This window comes from Salmo salar, chromosome ssa10, assembly GCF_905237065.1.
Source record: "Salmo salar chromosome ssa10, Ssal_v3.1, whole genome shotgun sequence".
NCBI classification, from domain to species: Eukaryota; Metazoa; Chordata; class Actinopteri; order Salmoniformes; family Salmonidae; genus Salmo; species Salmo salar.
Window position 1 is genome coordinate 51,594,507 of NC_059451.1, and position 22,240 is coordinate 51,616,746.

Here is a 22,240-nt window from a genome sequence, read left to right on the forward strand (position 1 = left end):
AGAGAGTGAGAAAGAGAGAGAAGGAGGAGAGAAGGAGTGAGAGAGAGAAGGAGAAGAAAGAGAGAGTGAGAAAGAGAGGGAGGAGAGAAGGAGTGAGAGAGAGAAGGAGAAGAAAGAGAGAGATAGAGAGGGGGAGAGAGACGGAAGAGAGGGAGAGAAATACTGTAGCACACAGGCCTGTCTAAATTGAGTTGTAGCCAGCTGAAAACATACCAGCGCTTCTGAATCTGTTCAAATCCTGTCTAAATTGAGTTGTAGCCAGCCGAAAACACACCAGCGCTTCTGAATCTGTTCAAATCCTGTCTAAATTTAGTTGTAGCCAGCTGAAAACATACCAGTGCTTCTGAATCTATTCAAATCCTGTCTAAATTGAGTTGTAGCCAGCCGAAAACACACCAGCGCTTCTGAATCTATTCAAATCCTGTCTAAATGTAGTTGTAGCCAGCTGAAAACATGCCAGCGCTTCTGAATCTATTCAAATCCTGTCAAGGAGCAAGGTTATGTAAATAACGCAGCTTTTATAGAATAATAAGGATCTCAAGGAGAAGGAGAGAGATCATTGTTGCTCAACAAGTCGTTTGCAGGAAATGCCAGAGACATTCTCTTTGCATTCTCAAAGCTCTTGGTTATACTTATAGATAGCTGTAATTCCTTGGTAATACATGCATTTCCTGTATGTTTCTATAGTCTCTGACCCAAACACAATGCGCTTTTACACACAACAATTTGCTTAAATAACAAATTATAAACTGGGTGTTTTGAGCCCTGAATGCTGATTGGCTGACAGCCGTGGTATATCAGACCGTATACGGGTATGATAAAACATGTATTTTTACTACTCTAATTACGTTGGTAACTAGTTTATAACAACAATAAGGCACCTTGGGGGTTTGTGGTATATGGCCAATATACCATGGCTAAGGGCTGTATTCAGGCACTCCACATTATGTCATGCGTAATAACAGAGCTTAGCAGTGGTATATTGGCCATATACCACACCACTTCGTGCCTTATTGCTTAATTATATCATGACGAAATTAAGATAAGACTCTTACACAATGCCATACGGTCATTACTAAGATCGCGTTGAAATTGCTATTTTCCTTTTCCATTCCATCCCAACCATAAACTAAACAATACACACCTCCAAAACCTCTGTTTATGTCACGACTTCCGCCAAAGTCGTGTTTTGGCGGCATTCGATGTCACCGGTTTTCTAGCCATCGCCGCTCCACCTTTAATTTTCCATTTGTTTTATCTTGTTTTCCTGCACACCTGGTTTACATCTCCTCATAATTACTATGTGTATTTAGCCCTCTGTTCCCTCCATGTCTGTGTGGGGTATTGTTTATTGTCAGGTTGGCACGCTTCCGGCTGGTTTGCGCCGGGTTTTGTTTTGTACCCGTGCTTTGTGGCAGCCGGTACTTTGTACTTGGCTGTGTGTACTTTGTGCTGCCTCACTTGTTCTTTGGGCATTTGTTTTGTGACGCGGTTGCGTTCTGTTCAAATCATTGCCTCAGTAAAATGCTTGGTCCACTAATTTCTGCGCCTGACTTCCATGCACCAGCTACACCCATCGTTGACAGTTTATGTTGACATCTAATTAGGACCGTCTTCAATGACTGGTAGAAGGCAAGGCCTTTTGAGGTGATGCAAGACCAACAGGCACGTATTGCTGGCCATCACAGTGACCACCAAACAGAATAGTTTCATATTTTAAAGAAACGCCCTGCTCAAGTTTCTGAATAAACCATTAGTAAAACAAAAACACTCACAAGCACACACAGACAACTCACATCAGAAACACTTATTGTCTGTCCAATTCTACTTTTTGATTAAAACCAAATGTTCCTGATCTGTCGGCATGTGAGGACGGAGGGAGCTAATCGACTTAGAGCTGGAACTTTCCCTGACGTTTCTGGCGGAGCCAAATTGACAAGTTAAAAGTCATATTTTTAAGCTCTTTACCTCAGCTGAAAGAACAATCTTTTGAATTTGATTTGCAATTGGAATTTTTGGTCGGTATATCATAACGTTTCTGACAGTGGGATTTGTCCTCCAGGCTTCGGTCTAAATCAGATGTGAAGGCTTAACTAAGATGGCCAGCTTCAGATGTGGTCCCTCTCTATTCCTGCTATTCATACATTTACCCAAGTAGCTTCAGATATTCACATCTAATTTGCTGGGGATATGTCAGTCTTCCTGATTCCTCTGTCCCCAAACTGAACAGTCTTTGTCTAAGAAACTCTCAAAGCAGATGTACTGTACATGTTGTGACAATTTTGAAAAAAAAAAAACACATGAATGTAAATGATTAGGACACAATAAAAAAAAACAATGCTAGGAATATACTATAGGACACTGCATTAGTTTGACCCTGTATGAAACAAAATACAGTAACTAGTTCTCTAATGCAGTGGTTCTCTGGGGGGTGATCCACAGGGGTATTTGAGAAGACTCAAGGAACCATAGACCTACTGCTAAAATACTCATGAAGGGGTACTTTGTCCTGCACTATGTTGAGAACCACCTGTTCTACTGTCCGTTGAGAACCACCTGTTCTACTGTCCGTTGAGAACCACTGTTCTACTGTCCGTTGAGAACCACCTGTTCTACTGTCCGTTGAGAACCACCTGTTCTACTGTCCGTTGAGAACCACCTGTTCTACTGTCCGTTGAGAACCACCTGTTCTACTGTACGTTGAGAACCACCTGTTCTACTGTCCGTTGAGAACCACCTGTTCTACTGTCCGTTGAGAACCACCTGTTCTACTGTCCGTTGAGAACCACCTGTTCTACTGTCCGTTGAGAACCACCTGTTCTACTGTCCGTTGAGAACCACCTGTTCTACTGTACGTTGAGAACCACCTGTTCTACTGTACGTTGAGAACCACCTGTTCTACTGTACGTTGAGAACCACCTGTTCTACTGTACGTTGAGAACCACCTGTTCTACTGTACGTTGAGAACCACCTGTTCTACTGTACGTTGAGAACCACCTGTTCTACTGTACGTTGAGAACCACCTGTTCTACTGTATATTGAGAACCACTGTTCTACTGTATATTGAGAACCACTGTTCTACTGTATATTGAGAACCACTGTTCTACTGTGAGTGGAGATACTACTATTATGAAGTGGATCACTATTCAACAGCAATAAAGAGGAAGAACAACAGCATTAAAACAAGATGTATTCTGAGGTACTCTGAATATCTGAATATCACTTATGATTGCTCCGTTGGATAAACAACAACTAAGCAATAGAATAAGGCTTTCCAAGACCTGTGTTGACAGATTCCTCTATCAACCTGGCTCATGTTATACTATTTCTGGGATGAGGTGTAAACACCTCTCAGATGATTCCATATGTTTGATTCACTACAGATACACATCATGAAAATAGCCCCTCTTAGAAGACAAGATACAGGTTCCACAGTTCCATAAGAGGTTCCAAATGGAATTCCTTCCCAGACACAAGAAAAAGGAAATTAATTTACTTGAATCTTTAGGCCTTCACCATCAATTAACAGGGGCAGCAGGTAGCCTAGTGGTTAGAGCGTTGGACTAGTAACCGAAAGGTTGCAAGATTGAATCCCTGAGCTGACAAGGGGAAAAAAAAAAATCTGTCGTTCTGCCCCTGAACAAGGCAGTTAACCCACCGTTCCTAGGTCATCATTGAAAATAAGAATCTGTTCTTAACTGACTTGCCTAATTAAATAAAGGTAAATTAAATAAACATAACTCTGTTGGACATGATTGTCATCACCACCAACCAGAGCAGGACTGACTAAATCCTCTTGAATAACATTTAATTTTTTTATAAGATAAGCTTCAAATGGCAACGGCCTTATTGACTCAACAACCAAAACAAGTTAAGCTTCTGTAATGAACCAGAAAATCAATAGTAATTTATAGTTGTTTATCAAAATTAGCTGGCTAAATAATTGATTCTGCTTTGTAATATACACCTCAGGTGATTCAAGCTCTGCACAAGCTAAAGGCAATAGATATTTACAAGTCCGTATCCATATTTCTATTCTGTCATGGTATTAAAGGCACGTTCCACGTTCAAATTCCAATCCTGTTTCATTCAACCGCTGTGGCTCTCCATGGAATGATTAGGCCAACAGTGCCGCCTGTTGGTGGAATGAACAACTGCAATCTACCAAGACGCAAATAGCGAACAATTTAGATCATAATCTGGACCGTGTTAGTCAAAGTCAGCACTTTTTTATTGGGAGACTTATACCATGTGATCGATCTGGTTTAGGTTACATTTTAGACATAAATCCTTCGGATATTCTGTCATATAATATTATGTATAGTTCAGAAGATGACATGTGAAAATGTGTAAAGTCACATAGTAGGTCCTAGAACTTCCGACAATTATCGGGTTTGACAGATACAATTATTCAAGAAACACAATTATTCAAGAAACACGTTATTTAATTTAATTGTTTTTTTTTAAACAATCAAATAAAATAACTTTATCTTGGCTCCGTTTCAAAATCTCTGTTTTCTTTTTGATTCCAAAAGTCACTGCCGCAAAGTAAACAGATGTGGTAGGAGGAGAACAAGAGACATTTTTTCCACTTGACATTTACCCATCTTGCCGACAAAAAAAGTTTATTAAAAACTATTAAAATGGGAAAATGTACCTGGATTTTACTGTTAACTCATATTTTGCGCGCCGGTGGACAGATGATAGCGCTATCGCCGACACCTTGCAACGACAAAACTGTGGAGAAGCTTTCCAAATTGGCGCTCACCTACATCAATGAAGACAGAACCGAGGGGTATAAATTTGCCCTCAATAGAATATCCAACGTTCATCTTCACGCTCAGGTCAGTTTTCTGTCTATTATCAAAGAATGTTGCTGTCAGTTTATTTTAAATTCGGGAATCTATGTTTAAGAAAATCAACTACTAGACTAATGAGTGTTTGCTTGTTTGGGGCCTACGTGTACCCAAACTAATTGCGCATGGGCAGAAGAGTCTGGTGTAGTGTGGGTTTTATTCTAATACTATGTGACGAGATGCAGATCTGTTGTAACGTCAAAGTCAGATCAGATTCTTGTTTATCAGATTTTGGGATTAGTGGTATCATGAGACAAGGATTAATAAATGGGTTTATCTTGAAATGACACACACACACCTGGCATTCAGCCACTACATTATTCTCTTGAGTATGAGGCTGGCAAACCCATGGTGAATGAAGGGAAATGTAATGTTGGTCGTTTAATAATCTCAGCCTGGCCAAGAGAGAGGGAAAACACAGCCTCGTGTTGCTGAGTGTCTGAAGTCCATGATAATGTTCGTCTCTCTCAGGGTCCAGCTGGAAACGTCTACTACCTCCTTCTAGATGTGTTGGAGACCAAGTGTCATGTGAGGAGCCCTAAACCCTGGAAACGATGTGACGTCAGACCCTTCATGGAAACCGTATGTCACCCTGATACAGAAACTCATTCAAATTCAATACAAACTGTTTATCACGCACACACACACACACACACACACACACACACACAGCAGTCGTTTTTTTCCCATTTCATAGTCATACCAACACGTACATTGTGCCAAGATGTACACTACAGTTGCTATTCCTGGATCTGAATCAGTGACTTTGTGTTCCTGTTTTGTCCTAATAAAACACACATAGCAGTTTTCACTACCTCTGTAGCCCAACGGCACCGGACGGGTTACTAATAAAACACTGTGGTGCAGAGTAGAGGTGTGACCCAAGGAACACTGTCATGGCCATCTGTAGACAGTGACCTCACCATTCAGCGAGTACTGTTCAGTATCAAACTGGTCTCTGCGCTAGTTTTTAAAACAGTTTTAATATACTCCAGAATTGCTGGACTAAGTTTTCCCTCAGATTGGATGCATTAGTTCAAGCAATAATGATTTTATTGACAATGATATTGTTTCCCTTGCAGCAAATCTCTGGGAACTGCAATACCACCATTCTCCACACAGCCAAGGGATACTCCTACCTGTACAGCTATGACTGCACACTGGTGCCTGGTACTGTAACTATACTGTACTCTCACTATTCTACACATCTAGATAGTCAATCCCAGCACTTGGCCTCAATGGGTGCTCAAGACACTCAAGACACTTTAAAACCCTTCAAGGGGTCACAAAAATCTGATCTTCTATGCAGGCCTTTGCAGAATATGTGCCTTGGCTGGACCAAATCCCCCCTCTCTCCTCTGTCCTCTGTCCCCCTTTCTCCTCCTTTCTCCTTTGCACTCTCCCCATTTGTCCTCTCCCCCTTTCTCCTCTGCCGTCTCCCCCTGCAGACCCTCCAGAGAAGCTGCAGCAGACATGTCCAGCCTGCCCCTTGCTGCTGCCCGTAGACAGCCCCAGGGCGGTGCACGCTGCTGGGCTGACCCTCTACAAGTTCAACACGCAGAGCACCCTGCCCTCCAGCCTGGCCCTGCAGAACCTTACCAGGGCCTCCGTACAGGTAGCGAGCCTGGCTGCTAACTTGCTCTTATAGATTATTTGATAAATTTATGTACATAAAACCATCTCATATTAGTGAGCGCAGTAGACATGTTAACGGTATGAGTGACTCTTTTCTGTCCTCGTCTATGTTCCCCCAGAGTGTGCCCGTGCCTGCTACCTTTGTGGAGTACACCGTGCAGGAGTGTCGCGAGGGCTATGTGGGCATGTGTGTGCCAACAGACAACAGCGGACACGTACGTATGTGTCAGAACCCATGGCAACATTTTATATCACAGTTGCCTTGCCAAAAGTGGAAGGGGGGATGGAATCGACGAGATAGAATAGAATGTCGAATACCACTGCAAACCATTGTGTTGTTTTTGCCTCAGTATATAACATTTTAAATGCAGTTGCCCCCTGCATACACCGTGTTGCAACCTTTCCCTTGCAGCCAGCTGGGTTTTGTAAGGGGGCGGTGTATGGAGCTATCGGCCAACCAGACGTGGATGTCTCTTGTGAAATATTCCATCCACAGGTATTGTCAATACGCCTACAGTATCTTTGTTTGTTTGGGCTTTTGCTTATCTGTTCAGTTCTGGGAATGAGACAGAGCACCTGGCACAAGAACTGTAAACTGCAGACAACTCAATGAGAGCAGAGAAAAATGGTGTCTGAAAGATTAGTGGAATCTGTGTGGGTAGCTGGACAGGTAGGATGACTGACAGTGAGGGTGAACAGGTGGTCACGGGTCAGGTGACAGAGGAATGGATGAGACTGAGGCAGGAATTCCTTTAACCATAAAGTGGTATATTTACTGAGTCGTCTGTGCTGCATAACAAAGGAAACAGAATAACGTGTATCCAATCAAATCCATCATCACAAAGATCTAATCATAACAATCATTCATTATTAACATCATTTAGGGAATTCAACAATCCAGTTCATTAGTAAGTCAATAGGAACCATCAGTGAGCAATTTAGGCTGGTAACTATTTATCATAAATCATGAAAGAATAATACAAACAGTGATCGGTTATTCAATCTATAAATCGCCATTAGTTGGATCAGAGCCGATCAGTTCAACAAACAATGACTTTCTTATTTCACCCCTTCAAGTGTCTTCATGTGTACACGTAATTTCATTACATTTTAACCATACCAATTGCATAATTGGCCTATTATGATCTGTAGGGCCGGGATCATTGACCATTCACATTACACAAAATGTTTGAAGCGTGCACTCCAAGCCGCGCTCCGCGATAATAACTCCAACAACAACTGATGGCCCACTCTCCCGATCGCAACAGATAGTTCAGATGAAAGTTCAGATGTAAGGGAACAGAGTCGGTGGACTTACGTGGATTCATGGACGTACAGAACTTCTGGATTAGACAGAGTGAAGGAAGAGAAAGCTGCGCGATCAGGCGATGGTGATTTACTCCTTTTATGGAGTGGAGATCTGTCGGACATTTCCACCTGACCTAATTAAAGCGCCCCTGGCCCAGCTGAGTAAGTGGCAATGAATTAAAGGATTATTCCACCAACTCCATGGGCTTTTTCTACAGCCACCCCGAAAATTGGTTAATTTCCACACTCCTCAAAAAAGGCTCATTGCTCCCCGTCCTCTGTCATCTCAGGGAGAGGAATTAGTCGGGCAACTGGCCGGATATATGTCCGGTTCTTTACCTGGATCTCCACCGATCTAACACGACCATCGGTCCCAGGCATGATCTTAGTGATACGGCCCACCGGCCAGGAGGCTCGAGGCAGCTGAGGGTCCACCATCATTACGACTTGGCCAGTTTCCAGGCTGGCCATTTCTCTCCGCCATTTCCCTCTGTGCTGTAGACTTGGTAGGTAATCCCGACTGAGTCGGGCCCAGAAATGGTCAGCCAAGTTCTGGCTGTGTCGCCACCGGCGCCTGCCAACGAGGTTGGTATCAGCATACATGGCTTGAGGAAGTGATGCATCTCGGCGTCCCATCAAGAGCATATTCGGTGTAACCGGATCGGGGTCAGCGATGTCTGCAGAGAGATATCCCAAGGGTTTGGAGTTCAGTATCCCTTCCACCTCTATCAGGACAGTCCGCAAGACAGTTTCCGTGACAGTTTGGTCCCCCAGTATGACTCGTAAGGCCATCTTTACAGATTTGATCTCTCGCTCCCATGTTCCTCCAAAATGAGGAGCTTCTGGAGGGTTAAATTTGAATGAGATTTGTTGGTCCATCAGCTGATCCTGGAGGCTGGGTTCCATGGTTTGGAAGGCTTCCTCTAACCTGGCTTCTCCTGCCTTGAAGTTTGTGCCTCTGTCAGCCAGGATCTCTTAGGGTTTCCCCCGTCGGGAGATAAACCGCCGTAGGGCCATGAGGAACGCTTCAGTATCCAAACTCTCCAGTAGGTCCAGGTGGACACATCTAGTGGTCAAACACTTGAATAGAATGCCCCAGCGCTTTTCCACTCGACGACCTAGCTTGATCATCAAGGGGCCAAAGCAATAGACTCCTGTTGACCAGAAGGGTGGTTTGAGGAGGCGCAAGCAAGCAGGGGTAAATCTGCCATTTTGGGCACCGTGGCTCTGGCCCGCCACCTCTGACATTCCACGCAGAAGTATTGGTGCTTACGAAGGGCTCCTCATCCTCCAAGTATCCAGTACTTCCGCCTCATCTCCCCATAGACTCTCTCTGGCCCTGGATGGAGAAGCCTCTCATCATAACTCTTGATGAGGAGCCTGGTACTAGGGTGTCTGGAGTCAAGTATAATTGGGCGGATAGCATCGGGATCCAAAACTTCTGCTTGGCGCAGCCTCCCTCCGACTCTGATCACTCCAAGGATTTGATCATATTCTGGGGCAAGAGAGAGAAGATGGCTGTCCTTAGCCACATCCCTACCGGCTTTCAGAGCTTTTAGCTCCTCAGGGAAGCTAACTGCTTGTGCATGCTGGAGGAGTAGTGTCTCTGCCGCGAGGGAGGTGGGTATGGAAGCCACCCCATCTGACACTGGTTTGTGGCGGTGATCAGATCCGGCAGGGTTTGGGATTGTGTCAGGTCAGGGAGAGCTGTTGTTGGTTCTGTAGAGATGCTGTAGCATTGGGCGGACTTCCTTAACTCATGAGCTTCAGTTGGTTGCGGAGGGGCTGCACGCCTGGGGGCTGTTGGCCACTCGTTCTCTGGTTGGGACAAGAATGGTGGCCCCAAACTCCAGCTATGGGGTTGAGCCAGTTCCTTAAGTGTTTTACCACGAGTAACGTCATCAGCAGGATTGTTTACGCTGTCAACATACCTCCAGTCTTGGACTTCTGTTAGGTCTTGGATTTCCGCAATGCGAGTTCTGACAAATACCTTATACCTGCAGAACTCCGACTTGAGCCAGGTCAATACAGTTGTTGAATCACTCCAGTAGATGACCCTTTGGATTGGCAAGGTGAGCTCGGCTCGCAAGGTCGATGCCAACTGGGCTCCGGAAAGGGCACCACTGAGTTCCAGCCTAGGCATTGACAACTGCTTCTTGGGTGCGACCCTGGACCTGGCCATGACGAAGGATACATGGCTGTGGCCTGCCTTATCCTCCACTCTTAGATAGGAAACCGCCCCATAAGCTCGCTCCGAAGCATCACAGAACACATGCAGTTCCAGACATGATCCCAGTTGGTCAGCACAGGGTGGTACATAACATCTTGGCATTTGGACTTGAGAGCTCCGATAACTCTGTTTCCCAACAGAGCCATTGTTCCACTAGGTCAGCCGAGTGGGTCGGTTCATCCCAGTCCCTCTTGGTCTGCCACAGGTTCTGGACTAAGACTTTGGCCCGGGTTGTGTATGGCAGAATATACCCAAGGGGATCGACTGGCAGGGGCCGATAGATGGTGCGCAGAGTGGTGGTTTCGGTACTCAAGTCGGAGCGGTGCTTGTACCCCAGGGTATCCGGTATGCAGCTCCATCTCAGTCCTAGAGTGGGCTCTTGTGGGTTAGCGCCAGACTGCGATAGCCATAGTTCACTGCTACTAGACCTGGCTTGTGGCGGGAGGTGCTGGATAACCTCCGCTCTGCTACTCGCCCACTGTCGGACCTCAATTCCCCCTTTGGACAGGAGATTCCTTACTTTATCAAGGAGTGCTTTCGCTTCAGCCGTGGATGGGACACTCTGTAAGCAGTTATCCATATAGAAGACATTTTCCACTAAATCCCATACTTCTGGGTCACTGTCTGGGTGCTCCCGTGCATGTCTCTGCAGAGCGTATATGGCACAGCAAGGACTGCAGGTGGTGCCAAATGGGAGTACTTGCCATTCATAGATTGTGGGCTCTGCGTCTCGTTCCATATCTCGCCATATGAACCGGAGCAGTGTAGTGTCGGAAGGCAGCAGACGAATCTGATGAAACATGGCTTTAATGTCTCCACTGATGGCTGTAGAGTGCTGCCAGAACCGGAGAAGGACACCGAGCAAGGAAGGACCTAAAGTTGGTCCGGGGAGTAGACAGTCATTCAGGCTTTGACCAGCAGCTTGGAATGAACAGTTGAAGACAAGTCTGTACTTCCTACCGTGTTGCTGGATAACATGGTGAGGGAGATACCCGGATTCGCTGAGTGCGTTTCCCTCTTCTTGAGCTGTCACTTTGGTGACATAGCCTGCCTTTACAAGGTTATGAATTTCTCGGTTATGAACTTCAGCAAGCTCAGGATTCTTCACCAGGCGTCGCTCCGTTCCACGCAATAGTGGGAGTACAGCCCGTGTCGTGGTTGCCAGAGGAGGATGGTTGGGCACCCGTAGCAGTGGGGTCGCGTACCTCCGAACGCCATCCATTTCAGTGGTGGTGGTGCACTTTTCCAGGAGGTCTAATGCATAGGAGTCTTGTTTAGAGCGAGTGACCTCCTGTAGCTTCCGGTTGGAGAAGGTGTCCATCTTCCATAGCATCTCAACATTCCGAAGGAGGTCAGTGGCTGGACAGAGGGATGGAGCTGGATTGCTTCTGGTGAAGAGGACTTGCTGTGACTGTACAGCTTGGGTGGAGAGAAGTAAATGGGCTGGACCTTGCACGGCCCAACCCAAGGATGTAGGGACAGCAACGGGCCCGCCTTCTGGTCCAGCTCGTATAGGCTCTGTCGGGGTGATGAGATGTAGGTGGTCTGACCCAAATAGGATAAGTGGCGCTACTCTGGCCAGGCTAGGAAGAGGCAATCCTCTGAGATGAGGATATTGTTTCTGTATAACACTTACCGGGCAGGAGTGCTCTGCGAGATTCAGGCATTGGTGATGGTATAGGCCACGTCCCTGTTTCCTGAAGGTGAAATGCTGAAGGTCACAGCAGAGCCTTTCATTTGGATAACATCATGTCGCACCGTTCTGAGATTAAGGGTCTCGGGGGTCCCCTCCAGGTTAAGCTGACGGGTGGCCGCCGGGAGAATGATTGTTCGTTCAGACCCATCATCTAGAACGGTGAATGTATCAATGCTTCTCCCTTCACTCCACAGAGTGACCTTGACCACCTTCAACATGACCCTTGGAGACCGGTTCTGCTGGTCGAGGTAGAGCTCCTTTACAGCTCCTACCATGAGCATACTCTGCTCTTTCTGTGCTTGGGGAATTACATCATGCAACACTGTGAGATGGATTTTCATACAGCGATTGCAGGGTTTCCTCAATGTGCAGGTCTCCGCCTTGTGGCTACGGGCACACTTGTAGCATCGCTCGCCTGAAGTGATCCAAGCCTTCAATTGAGGTTGAGTGAGCTTTTTTACCCTGGGGCATGAGCCAAGGAAGTGCCCCTTACTATTGCAATATGGGCAGTAAGGCTGAAATTTGATGTTCTTGCTCTTGAGAGGGGTCTTCTTCCTGGGTTCCTCCCCGGCTTCACTATTTAAGTACATAGTAGTGGGATTTGGCCTTTTCTGTCCCTCCTGGCGTTCAAACTCCTTCCTTCCCCCGTAGACTATGGCTGAGATTGTGGCCTGGTGAGCGATGCTCTTCGCCCTCACTTTCACCTGCAACCATGCGGCCAGGTCTCTGAGAGCATAGGTGCTTGTCGAGCCCTCCTTCAGGATGCCTTTGTTCAAACAATGTTCAATGAAACTGTCCCTGAGGGACGCTGGCAGCTTGCTAAGAAGCCTGTCCACGTGGGAGCCACATTTCAGCTCGTTCCCATCTTCTCCTTCAACGGATTGGAGCATCGAGGTCAGGGATTGGACAGCCAGGGAGAACTCTTGGAAGGCAGCATGGTCTCCCATTTTAATTGGAGACGTGTTCAGGATGTTGTTTAGTTCATTCTGGACTAGCTGGCGTGGCTCACCATATCTCGCTTTCAGGGACTGGAAAGCGGCAGTGTATGGTATTGCAGAGTGCATAAAGGATTGGGCCAGCTTGTATGCACTGGGAAACCGCAAGTGATCCATTAGTACTTGGTACTTGTAGCGTTCTAACAGATGACTGTGAATACCCAGTAGGTTCTCCAATGCCATTTCCAAAAGGACAAATTCACTCTCCTTTCCGCTCTCAAAGTATGGCAGTTTGGGTCTGGGATTTCCATAGGCTGAGGCTACTAGCAGTTTCATAATGTTGGCTCCCTCTTCTGGTTGCGTGAAGGATAAACCCGGGACTTCTGATGAGCCCACTGTGGCCTCATTGGGCCTGTCCCCTCTCGTCCCAGACCCTCTATTGGTGGCAGCCGGAATGACAGCCGGAATGGTTGATGGCTGAAACGTACAGCTGATCCATCACCACTTTGAGCTCTGGTGGGCTTGCCCTTGGATGTGGGAAACTCGACCACATAATCCTTAAGATAACCAGGTGCTTGCCTGGTTCTCCTGGTGCTACTGGTGGTTGAGGATGAAGCCTTTGTTACTTCAGGCTTAGCTCCTGGATCTTTTCTTTGTTCCAAGACCTTTCCCTCTGCTGCTCTCTCTTCCTTTCTCCTTCCTTCCAGTGGAGACAATTCCTCCTTCTCCCCCTTCATTTCCTTTTCACCCGTCTTTGGTTCCGTCATCATCCGGCTTGAAGGACCATTGAAAGATTAGTGGAATCTGTGTGGGTAGCTGGACAGGTAGGATGACTGACAGTGAGGGTGAACAGGTGGTCACGGGTCAGGTGACAGAGGAATGGATGAGACTGAGGCAGGAATTCCTTTAACCATAAAGTGGTATATTTACTGAGTAGTCTGTGCTGCATAACAAAGGAAACAGAATAACGTGTATCCAATCAAATCCATCATCACAAAGATCTAATCATAACAATCATTCATTATTAACATCATTTAGAGAATTCAACAATCCAGTTCATTAATAAGTCAATAGGAACCATCAGTGAGCAATTTAGGCTGGTAACTATTTATCATAAATCATGAAAGAATAATACAAACAGTGATCGGTTATTCAATCTATAAATCGCCATTAGTTGGATCAGAGCCGATCAGTTCAACAAACAATGACTTTCTTATTTCACCCCTTCAAGTGTCTTCATGTGTACATGTAATTTCATTACATTTTAACCATACCAATTGCATAATTGGCCTATTATGATCCGTAGGGCCGGGATCATTGACCATTCACATTACACAAAATGTTTGAAGCGTGCGCTCCAAGCCGCGCTCCGCGATAATAACTCCAACAACAACTGATGGCCCACTCTCCCGATCGCAACAGATAGTTCAGATTAAAGTTCAGGTGAAAGGGAACAGAGTCGGTGGACTTACGTGGATTCATACAGTGTCCAAACCCAAACTGTAATACAGCTTAGTTAAATCTGAGTTTGACTGAACTCATGATGAATCCTATATTATAAAATCATTTCCAAAATTGGCTGATGGGAGTTGTATTCTGTTGCATTGTACAGTGTTGTGTTGTTGTAATGTTTTGTTGTTTGTATTGCTGTGTTGTACTGTGTTGTATGTTGTGCTGTATTGTTCTGTGTTGCATTGTTATGTTGTACTGTTGTTTTGTGTTTTATTTTTGCAGGGTATTGTTGTGTTGTATTGTTTTATTGTGTTGTTGTAATGTTTTGTTGTTGTGTTATTGTGTTGTTTTGTTGTGTTGTATGTTGTGCTGTATTGTTCTGTGTTGCATTGTTATGTTGTACTGTTGTTTTGTATTGTTGTGTTGTACTGTGTATTGTTGTGTATTACTGTGTTGTATTGATGTGTTGTACTGTGTTGTGTTGTGTTGTGTTGTTCTGTGTGGTATGGTTGTGTATTACTGTGTTGTATTGTTGTGTATTACTGTGTTGTATTGATGTGTTGTGTTGTTCTGTGTGGTATGGTTGTGTATTACTGTGTTGTATTGATGTGTTGTACTGTGTTGTGTTGTGTGGTATGGTTGTGTTGTATTACCGTGTTGTTCTGTGTGGTATGGTTGTGTATTACTGTGTTGTGTTGTTGTGTGGTATTGTTGTGTTGTATTGTTGTGTATTATGGTTGTGTTGTTGTTGTACTGTGTTGTATTGTTGTGTTGTACTGTGTTTTTTGTGTTATATGGTTGTGTTGTATTGTGTTGTTGTGTTGTACTGTGAATCATTGTTGTGCTGTATTGTAGTGTTGTATTGTTGTGTTGTTATTTGTATTCTGGTGTTGTATTGTGGTATGGTTGTGATGTTGTGTTGTACTTTGTTGTATTGTTGTGTTGTACTGTGTTGTGTTGTTATTTGTATTATTGTGTTGTTATTTGTATTCTTGTATTGTGTTGTTGTATTGTACTGTGTTGCTTTGTTTTATTGTATTTTACCTTCTTCTCTAGGGCATTGATGTTTTCCATGACCTGACCCCTCCTCGACCCCCAACGATGCCTGAAGTCCCCATCTTTGTTCCCAATGTCCCCATTATCATCCCCTCCTACCCCACAGCGCCCCCTCCTCTTCTGGAGGAGCCCCAACCACAACCCGTTGACCCCAGTATCCTGGTTGACCCTACATGCATCTTCCCCAACCCCAACCCTTCGTCTTCCAGCGAGTCTTTGGAGTCTCAGGAGACTCCAGTCTCTCCAGGAGTTCCAGACTCTTCCTCCGAGGAGCTAGGTGCAGGTGTGGCTCGACCGCCCTTCAACTTCCGCTACCGGCCCCTGCGCAGACGGAGGCAGGCCCTGGTGACAGCCAAGCCCCCTCACACCCCTGTCTTTCTGGCTGAGTTCCCCAGCTCGCCCTCTCCCTTCCGCTCCTGCCCTGGTCCTTCTCGCTACACCACCGTGTGACCCAGACTAGAGCCTCCTTCAGTAGGGCACAACTCTGTGCAACGTTCATAAAGAAATGTATGACTTTTCTATCTGCAATGTTTGGTAGGTTGTATCCTCCTGAACGTATCTCGAGCATGACTTAAAGTTAGGAGACTGGTATAAATTGTAGAGTTTCATCCAAGTGCTTATCCTGCCTACGTTTGATATTTTATTTAGTTAATGACACCTCTTCTCTGAAAACATATTGGGACATTAGTCGTTATCTAGCCTGTAGCTTACATTTCAGAAGTTTCTTTGAGACTTTAGTTCAGACAATCTCATCTGATTTTAATAACAGCTAAATAAACTCTTACAATGTGATGAAAAGTGTTGACTGTTTGTATAATGGCTCTTTATCTCCCTGTTAGGTGACATGTTTTATTTCCCGGTCAAATCGCCAGTTGGCAACCCATCCCTTATGGGATTCATTGACACAAACATCACAATAATTCACTGGGATAATTCAGTGATAATTCTTCTTCCGGTGTTCTCTGCAGCGCGCATCGCATGAACAGTGAAAAAAAATACAAATAAAAAATACATTAAAGAAATAAGGTTATCCAAACAATAATTATAAAAAAAATATATATATATACATACACAACACAATCTCACACTCAATTCGTGCAAATATGTGCAAAAAGTATTTCAGCAGATTTTGCGCGTTTTTATGCGTAGTTTAATTCATGTGAAAAAATAAATAAAATAGTATGATGTTATTATAGCAATGCATGATGGGCACTGGTGTTCTACACTGCCTTTTTTTGTGTCCCACATTTATTTATTTATATATATATTTTAAAAAACATGTTAACCCAATATTGTTAATCAACCAGGTTGCCACTGAAATAATTATAATATAATAGTAGCCTTACGTTGTTTTTGTTTTTTATTAATGCCAATACTGTTTTCTATGCTTGTTTTCGCTTAATACTTTGGTATACTGGTGCACTTGTAGTAAGAAAGGCAATTTTTTCGTGTATTAGGCCTACACGGTTTTCTTCATAACACATTACACAATTTTAATCATAATCCATTTAATACAAGGCTCCACTTTTCGTGTGTATTACACCATTTCTTTCGTAACTCATTTTATACAAGGCTGTGTCGAATTTTATGAGGGTTGCCAGATTGGAGAAAAATACAGTTTATTTTTTATGGTATCGATTAAGGAATTTGATTGGGGAATGGGGATACATTTTTTATGATGGGAAATTATAATACACACCATAATATAAACACATATTTAACTAGGCAACTCAGTTAAGAACAAATTCTTATTTACAATGATGGCCTACCTCAGCCAAACCCGGCGCCGTCCTATGGGACTCCCAGTCAGAGCCGGATGTGTCACAGCCTGGATTCAAACCAGGGACTGTAGTGACGACTTGTGCACTGAGATGCAGTTCCTCAGACCGCTGCGCCACTCGGGAGCCCACACACTCCATTTGTTTATACTCATGTTACTGTATGGCCAACTCCTGATTTTTGTATGAATTATTTGTAATAAAATATGTGTATCTAGTTGTCATGTTTCAGTAACGACTAACATGGTTAAACTAGTCGTAAATCTCTGCTTGATTTAGCTTTTGGTATATTTGGCATTTTTGTACATATTCTCTATTTCCACTGAAGAAGTGGTGAGAAATGCTGTCTGAAGCCATTCGGCTACGAGTTTCACAGCCCTATAATAATGATATAAGTTCCATCAGCTTAAAAATGGTTTATTTACAACCTCTGGGGTATAAGATGTTGGGAATAGTGGTACAGGAGAGTCTAACATATAACCCCTAACTTGAGTTCAGTCTTCGCCAATGAGAACCAAGAGGGGCCTAGTTTCGTCCTTCATGACTGGGGATAGGCCTTGATTCTAGGCCGAAGGAAATCCTCCATCCATCTCATTAGATCAGAACAGGATGGATCAACAGTGATTCAGATTACTGGTTTACATCCTAAAAAAAGGTAGTTGTGTTTTGCTGCATTATTTGTCTACCCATACGATGTGGATCATTGTCAGGATATTAGATGTATAAGCTTCCGTAACAAAAGGAAAGCCCTAAAAATTGTCAAAGACTCCTGCCACCCCAGTCCATCCAATGGGGAATACTGAGGGGTGAGGAATGGGGAATACTGAGGGGTGAGGAATAGGGAATACTGAGGGGTGAGGAATGGGGAATACTGAGGGGTGAGGAATGGGGAATACTGAGGGGTGAGGGGGTGAGGAATGGGGAATACTGAGGGGTGAGGAATGGGGAATACTGAGGGGTGAGGAATGGGGAATACTGAGGAGTGGGGGATACTGTCTATCTCACTCCAAGAGTGAGAAGCTTAGCATAAATGAACAGTTATCATTAAACTATGTCGTCAACAAACATCTGTGTTGCATTCCTGCCTTTCTTTATCGCCAGGGCAGCATCAGCTCAGCCTCTCTGCTACCGCACGGCAAGTCTAGGTCCAAGAGGCTTTTAAACAGCTTCTACCCCCAAGCCATAAGACTCCTGAACATCTAATCAAATGGCTACCCAGACTATTTACATTGCCCCCCCCTTTTTACGCTGCTGCTACTCTCTTTATTATCTATGCATAGTCACTTTAATAACCCTACCTACATGTACATTTGACTCTGTACCGGTCCCCCTGTATATAGTCTCGCTATTGTTATTTTACTGCTGCTTTTTAATTTTTTGTTACTTTCATTTCTTGTTCTTTTTTTGTAGTTTTTTTTTCTTAAAACTGCATTGTTGGTTAAGGGCTTGTAAATAAGCATTTCACTGTAAGGTCTACCTACACCTGTTGTATTCGGCGCATGTGACTAATAAAGTTTGATTTGAACAGAACACCATGGTTGTAATAGCACTTGAAACAGGAAGTTTGTAGATGTGTACAATGTGTTTGTTTTGGGTCCACACTGGTAAATTAACTTATATAAATTAGACAGTCACAGAGGATTTTCTTCTGAATAATCCCAAAGTATTTGTCACACCCTGATCTGTTTCACCTGTCCTCGTTGTAAATATGTTTATCATTTTATTATAGGCAGTTGGTTATGGTTGCTTGTGTTTCATAATAGACAGGTCTCAGAAAACCTCAGACAGCCTCTAGTCTACTGCAACATATCTCACTTTCACAAGATTATCACTGCTGAGGCCTGATCCCATACCTTCACTGCAGTCATATGGGTTTGCCTTTCTTGCACTAACACTCACACTTGTCTTTTCTTACTAGCATTGACTTTGCTGATATCTGCTTTATTGAGGAAATGTTTTACTTACTATGACTGTGATATGTGGTTGTCTCACCTAGCTACCTTAAGCTACTAACTGTAAATTGTTATTGATAAGAGCGTCTGCTAAATTACTCAACTTTAGAATGTAATGGAGGTTCCCCTCTGCCGTGTCGTGTTTCCACAGGCTGATTGAAATGAGGTTTTATCAACACGGGTTAAGAGGCTGAGCTGATGCTGCCCTGGCGATAAAGAAAGGCAGGAATGCAACACAGATGTTTGTTGACGACATAGTTTAATGATAACTGTTAATTTATGCTAAGCTTCTCACTCTTGGAGTGAGATAGACAGTATCCCCCACTCCTCAGTATTCCCCATTCCTCACCCCTCAGTATTCCCCATTCCTCACCCCTCAGTATTCCCCATTCCTCACCCCCTCACCCCTCAGTATTCCCCATTCCTCACCCCTCAGTATTCCCCATTCCTCACCCCTCAGTATTCCCTATTCCTCACCCCTCAGTATTCCCCATTCCTCACCCCTCAGTATTCCCCATTCCTCATCCATCAGTATTCCCTATTCTTCATCCCTGAGAATTCCCTATTCTTCATCCCTCAATATTCCGCATTCATCATCCCTCAGTATTCCCCGTTCCTCTTCCCTTAATGTTACCCATTACTCATCCCTCAGTATTCCCAATTCCTTATCCCTCAGTATTCCCCGTTCCTCTTCCCTTAATGTTACCCATTCCTCATCCCTCAGTATTCCCCATCCCTCAATATTTTCCATTACTCAGCCCTCAGTATTCCCCATTCCTCATCACTCAGTATTCCCCATTCCTCACCCGTCAATATTCTTCATCCCTCAATATTCCCTGTTCCTCAATATTCTTCATCCCTACATATTCCCCATTCCTCATTCCTAAATATTCCTAATTCCTCAGAATTTCCCAATCCTTATCACTTAGTATTTCACATTCTTCATCCCTCAATATTCCTCATTACTCATCCCTCAGTTTTCCCCATTCCTCAGTATTCCCCATTCTTCATCCCTAAGAATTCCTCATCCCTCAGTATTCCCCATTCCCCTTCCCTCAGTATTCCCCATTCCTCATCCCTCAGTATTCCCCATTCTTCATCCCTAAGTATTCCTCATCCCTCAGTATTCCCCATTCCTCATCCCTCAGTATTCACCATTCTTCATCCCTAAGTATTCCTCATCCCTCAGTATTGCCCATTCCTCTTCCCTCAGTATTGCCCATTCCTCTTCCCTCAGTATTCCCCATTTCTCTTCCCTCAGTATTCCCCATTCCTCATCCCCCGTATTCCCCATTCCTCATCCCTCAGTATTCCCCATTCCTCATCCCTCAGTATTCCCCATTCCCCAGTATTCCCCATCCCTCAGTATTCCCCATCCCTCAGTATTCCCCATTCCTCAGTATTCCCCATTCCCCAGTATTCCCCATACCCCTCCCTCAGCATACTAACTTCTTATACTCAAAGGCTAACAGCTTTGTAACTCTGATCCTACCTGTTTGGCCCTGTCCGGGGGTTTCATCGGATGGGGCCACAGTTTCTCCTGACCCCTCCTGTCTCAGCCTCCAGTATTTATGCTGCAGTAGTTTATGTGTCTGGGGGCAAGTGTCAGTCTATCACATCAGGAATATTTCTCGTCTTTTCCGGTGTCCCGTGTGAATTTAAATATGCTCTCTCTAATTCTCTCTCGGAGGACCTGAGCCCTAGGACCATGCCTCAGGACTACCTGGCTTGATGACTCCTTGCTGTCCCCAGTCCACCTGGCCGTGCTGCTGCTCCAGTTCCAACTGTTCTGCCTGCGGCTATGGAACCCTGATCTGTTCACCGGACGTGCTACCTGTCCCAGACCTGCTGTCCCAGACCTGCTGGAACCCTGCTGACCTGTTCACCGGACGTGCTACCTCTCCCAGACCTGCTGTTTCCAACTCTCTAGAGACAGCAGGAGCGGTAGAGATACTCTCAAAGATCGGCTATGAAAAAGCCAACTGACACTTACTCTTGTGTTACTGACTTGTTGCACCCTCGACAACTACTATGATTATTATTTCACCATGCTGGTCATTTATGAACATTTGAACATCTTGGCCATGTGCTGTTATAATCTCCACCCCGCACAGCCAGAAGAGGACTGGCCACCCATCATAGCCTGGTTCCTCTCTAGGTTTCTTCCTAGGTTTTGGCCTTTCTAGGGAGTTTTTCCTAGCTACTGTGCTTCTACACCTGCATTGCTTGGTGTTTGGGGTTTTAGGCTGGGTTTCTGTACAGCACTTTGAGATATCAGCTGATGTAAGAAGGGCTTTATAAATACATTTGATTTGATTTGATAGGTGTATGACTCCAGAAACTTTACATTGAAAAGGGTCCTTTCATTCACCCAAACAGGCAGTGCCTTTTCTCGATACATCCCCAGTCCGAGCTTTCTGAATCTGTCTGAATCCCTGGTTCAGATATTCCAGAGCTGGCTAAATCGCTGTTCCATCAGGCTCAGTGAAGTCAGTGGGGAATCTACGGGAGGAACAGGAGAGGGAGTAACTCATAGAAATCCAAAATATATTAGCAGACCGTTTACAACATCTTAAAAATGTACAACATCTCTGCTTAGATGAAGCCTGGGTTTCAGAAGCTTCATTTCACACAAACTCTTTTGATAAGGTGTCCCCCAAATGGCACCCTATTCCCTTTAGATTGCACTACCTTTTGACATTCTCTGTTGTACTTTATTGATTCCTGTCAGTGACACTCCGGACACAGTCCTCTGTGTCCCACAGAACGTTAAAAGATCAAAGATCAAAGCACATCTCAGCAAATAACTACTGGACGGGTAGCAGAGAGATTAGTTTATCGCTGTGGTGATTGGAGGGTTGAAATGGTCCAATGATTTCAGACGCTCCACATGTCGCTTTCTCTCAAGTTAATAATTGATGTCTCCTGGGTGAACTCTCTCGGGCTAATCACAGCATCAGTCAGAGACATAAATATACTGTATGTATTGTATAACATTCATTCTTACCGTAGGATAGATGGCTCACCCTCTGTTCGGTCACTACAAAGCTGACACACACACAAAAAAGCCTAGAGTACAAAGTTCACATTGTTGGCATTGGATTTTCTAATATACAACCATCTGTAAACCCTTAAAAAAGATATTAGAAGTTTGACGAAAAATGACAAAAGTGACACATATTGACAAAAGTAAATATGTGACAAAACATATTCCCAGCATTTTGAGTGATCAATTTCGCAACACTGTCAATGACACAAACTTGCCCAGAAACCTGTTGTCCTCTGTTTACTTTGCATTGACTTTGGCAGCATGCAGAAAGCAGTCTGAGCCTATACTCTTGT

At 44.4% G+C, this 22,240-nt stretch overlaps 1 protein-coding gene across 1 annotated transcript; it reads left to right on the top strand.

Moving 5' to 3' along the window:
* The first annotated feature begins 4,525 nt into the window (after positions 1 to 4,525).
* On the top strand, positions 4,526 to 15,960 carry si:ch211-262h13.5 (CY domain-containing protein). The gene is made up of 7 exons (XM_014123618.2): positions 4,526 to 4,844; positions 5,328 to 5,438; positions 5,939 to 6,026; positions 6,305 to 6,471; positions 6,611 to 6,706; positions 6,904 to 6,987; positions 15,169 to 15,960. The coding sequence occupies exons 1-7, from the start codon at positions 4,644 to 4,646 to the stop codon at positions 15,616 to 15,618; spliced, it is 1,197 nt and encodes a 398-aa protein (XP_013979093.1). The 5' UTR covers positions 4,526 to 4,643; the 3' UTR covers positions 15,619 to 15,960.
* The last annotated feature ends 6,280 nt before the right edge of the window (positions 15,961 to 22,240 follow it).

What these genes read in the sequence shown, in the direction of transcription:
- si:ch211-262h13.5 (XM_014123618.2), top strand. Translation starts at nt 4,644, where the DNA reads ATGGGAAAATGTACCTGGATTTTACTGTTAACTCATATTTTGCGCGCC. An exon ending in ACGTTCATCTTCACGCTCAG is followed by an intron (nt 4,845 to 5,327) that starts GTCAGTTTTCTG and finishes CGTCTCTCTCAG; the next exon opens with GGTCCAGCTGGAAACGTCTA. An exon ending in TTACCAGGGCCTCCGTACAG is followed by an intron (nt 6,472 to 6,610) that starts GTAGCGAGCCTG and finishes ATGTTCCCCCAG; the next exon opens with AGTGTGCCCGTGCCTGCTAC.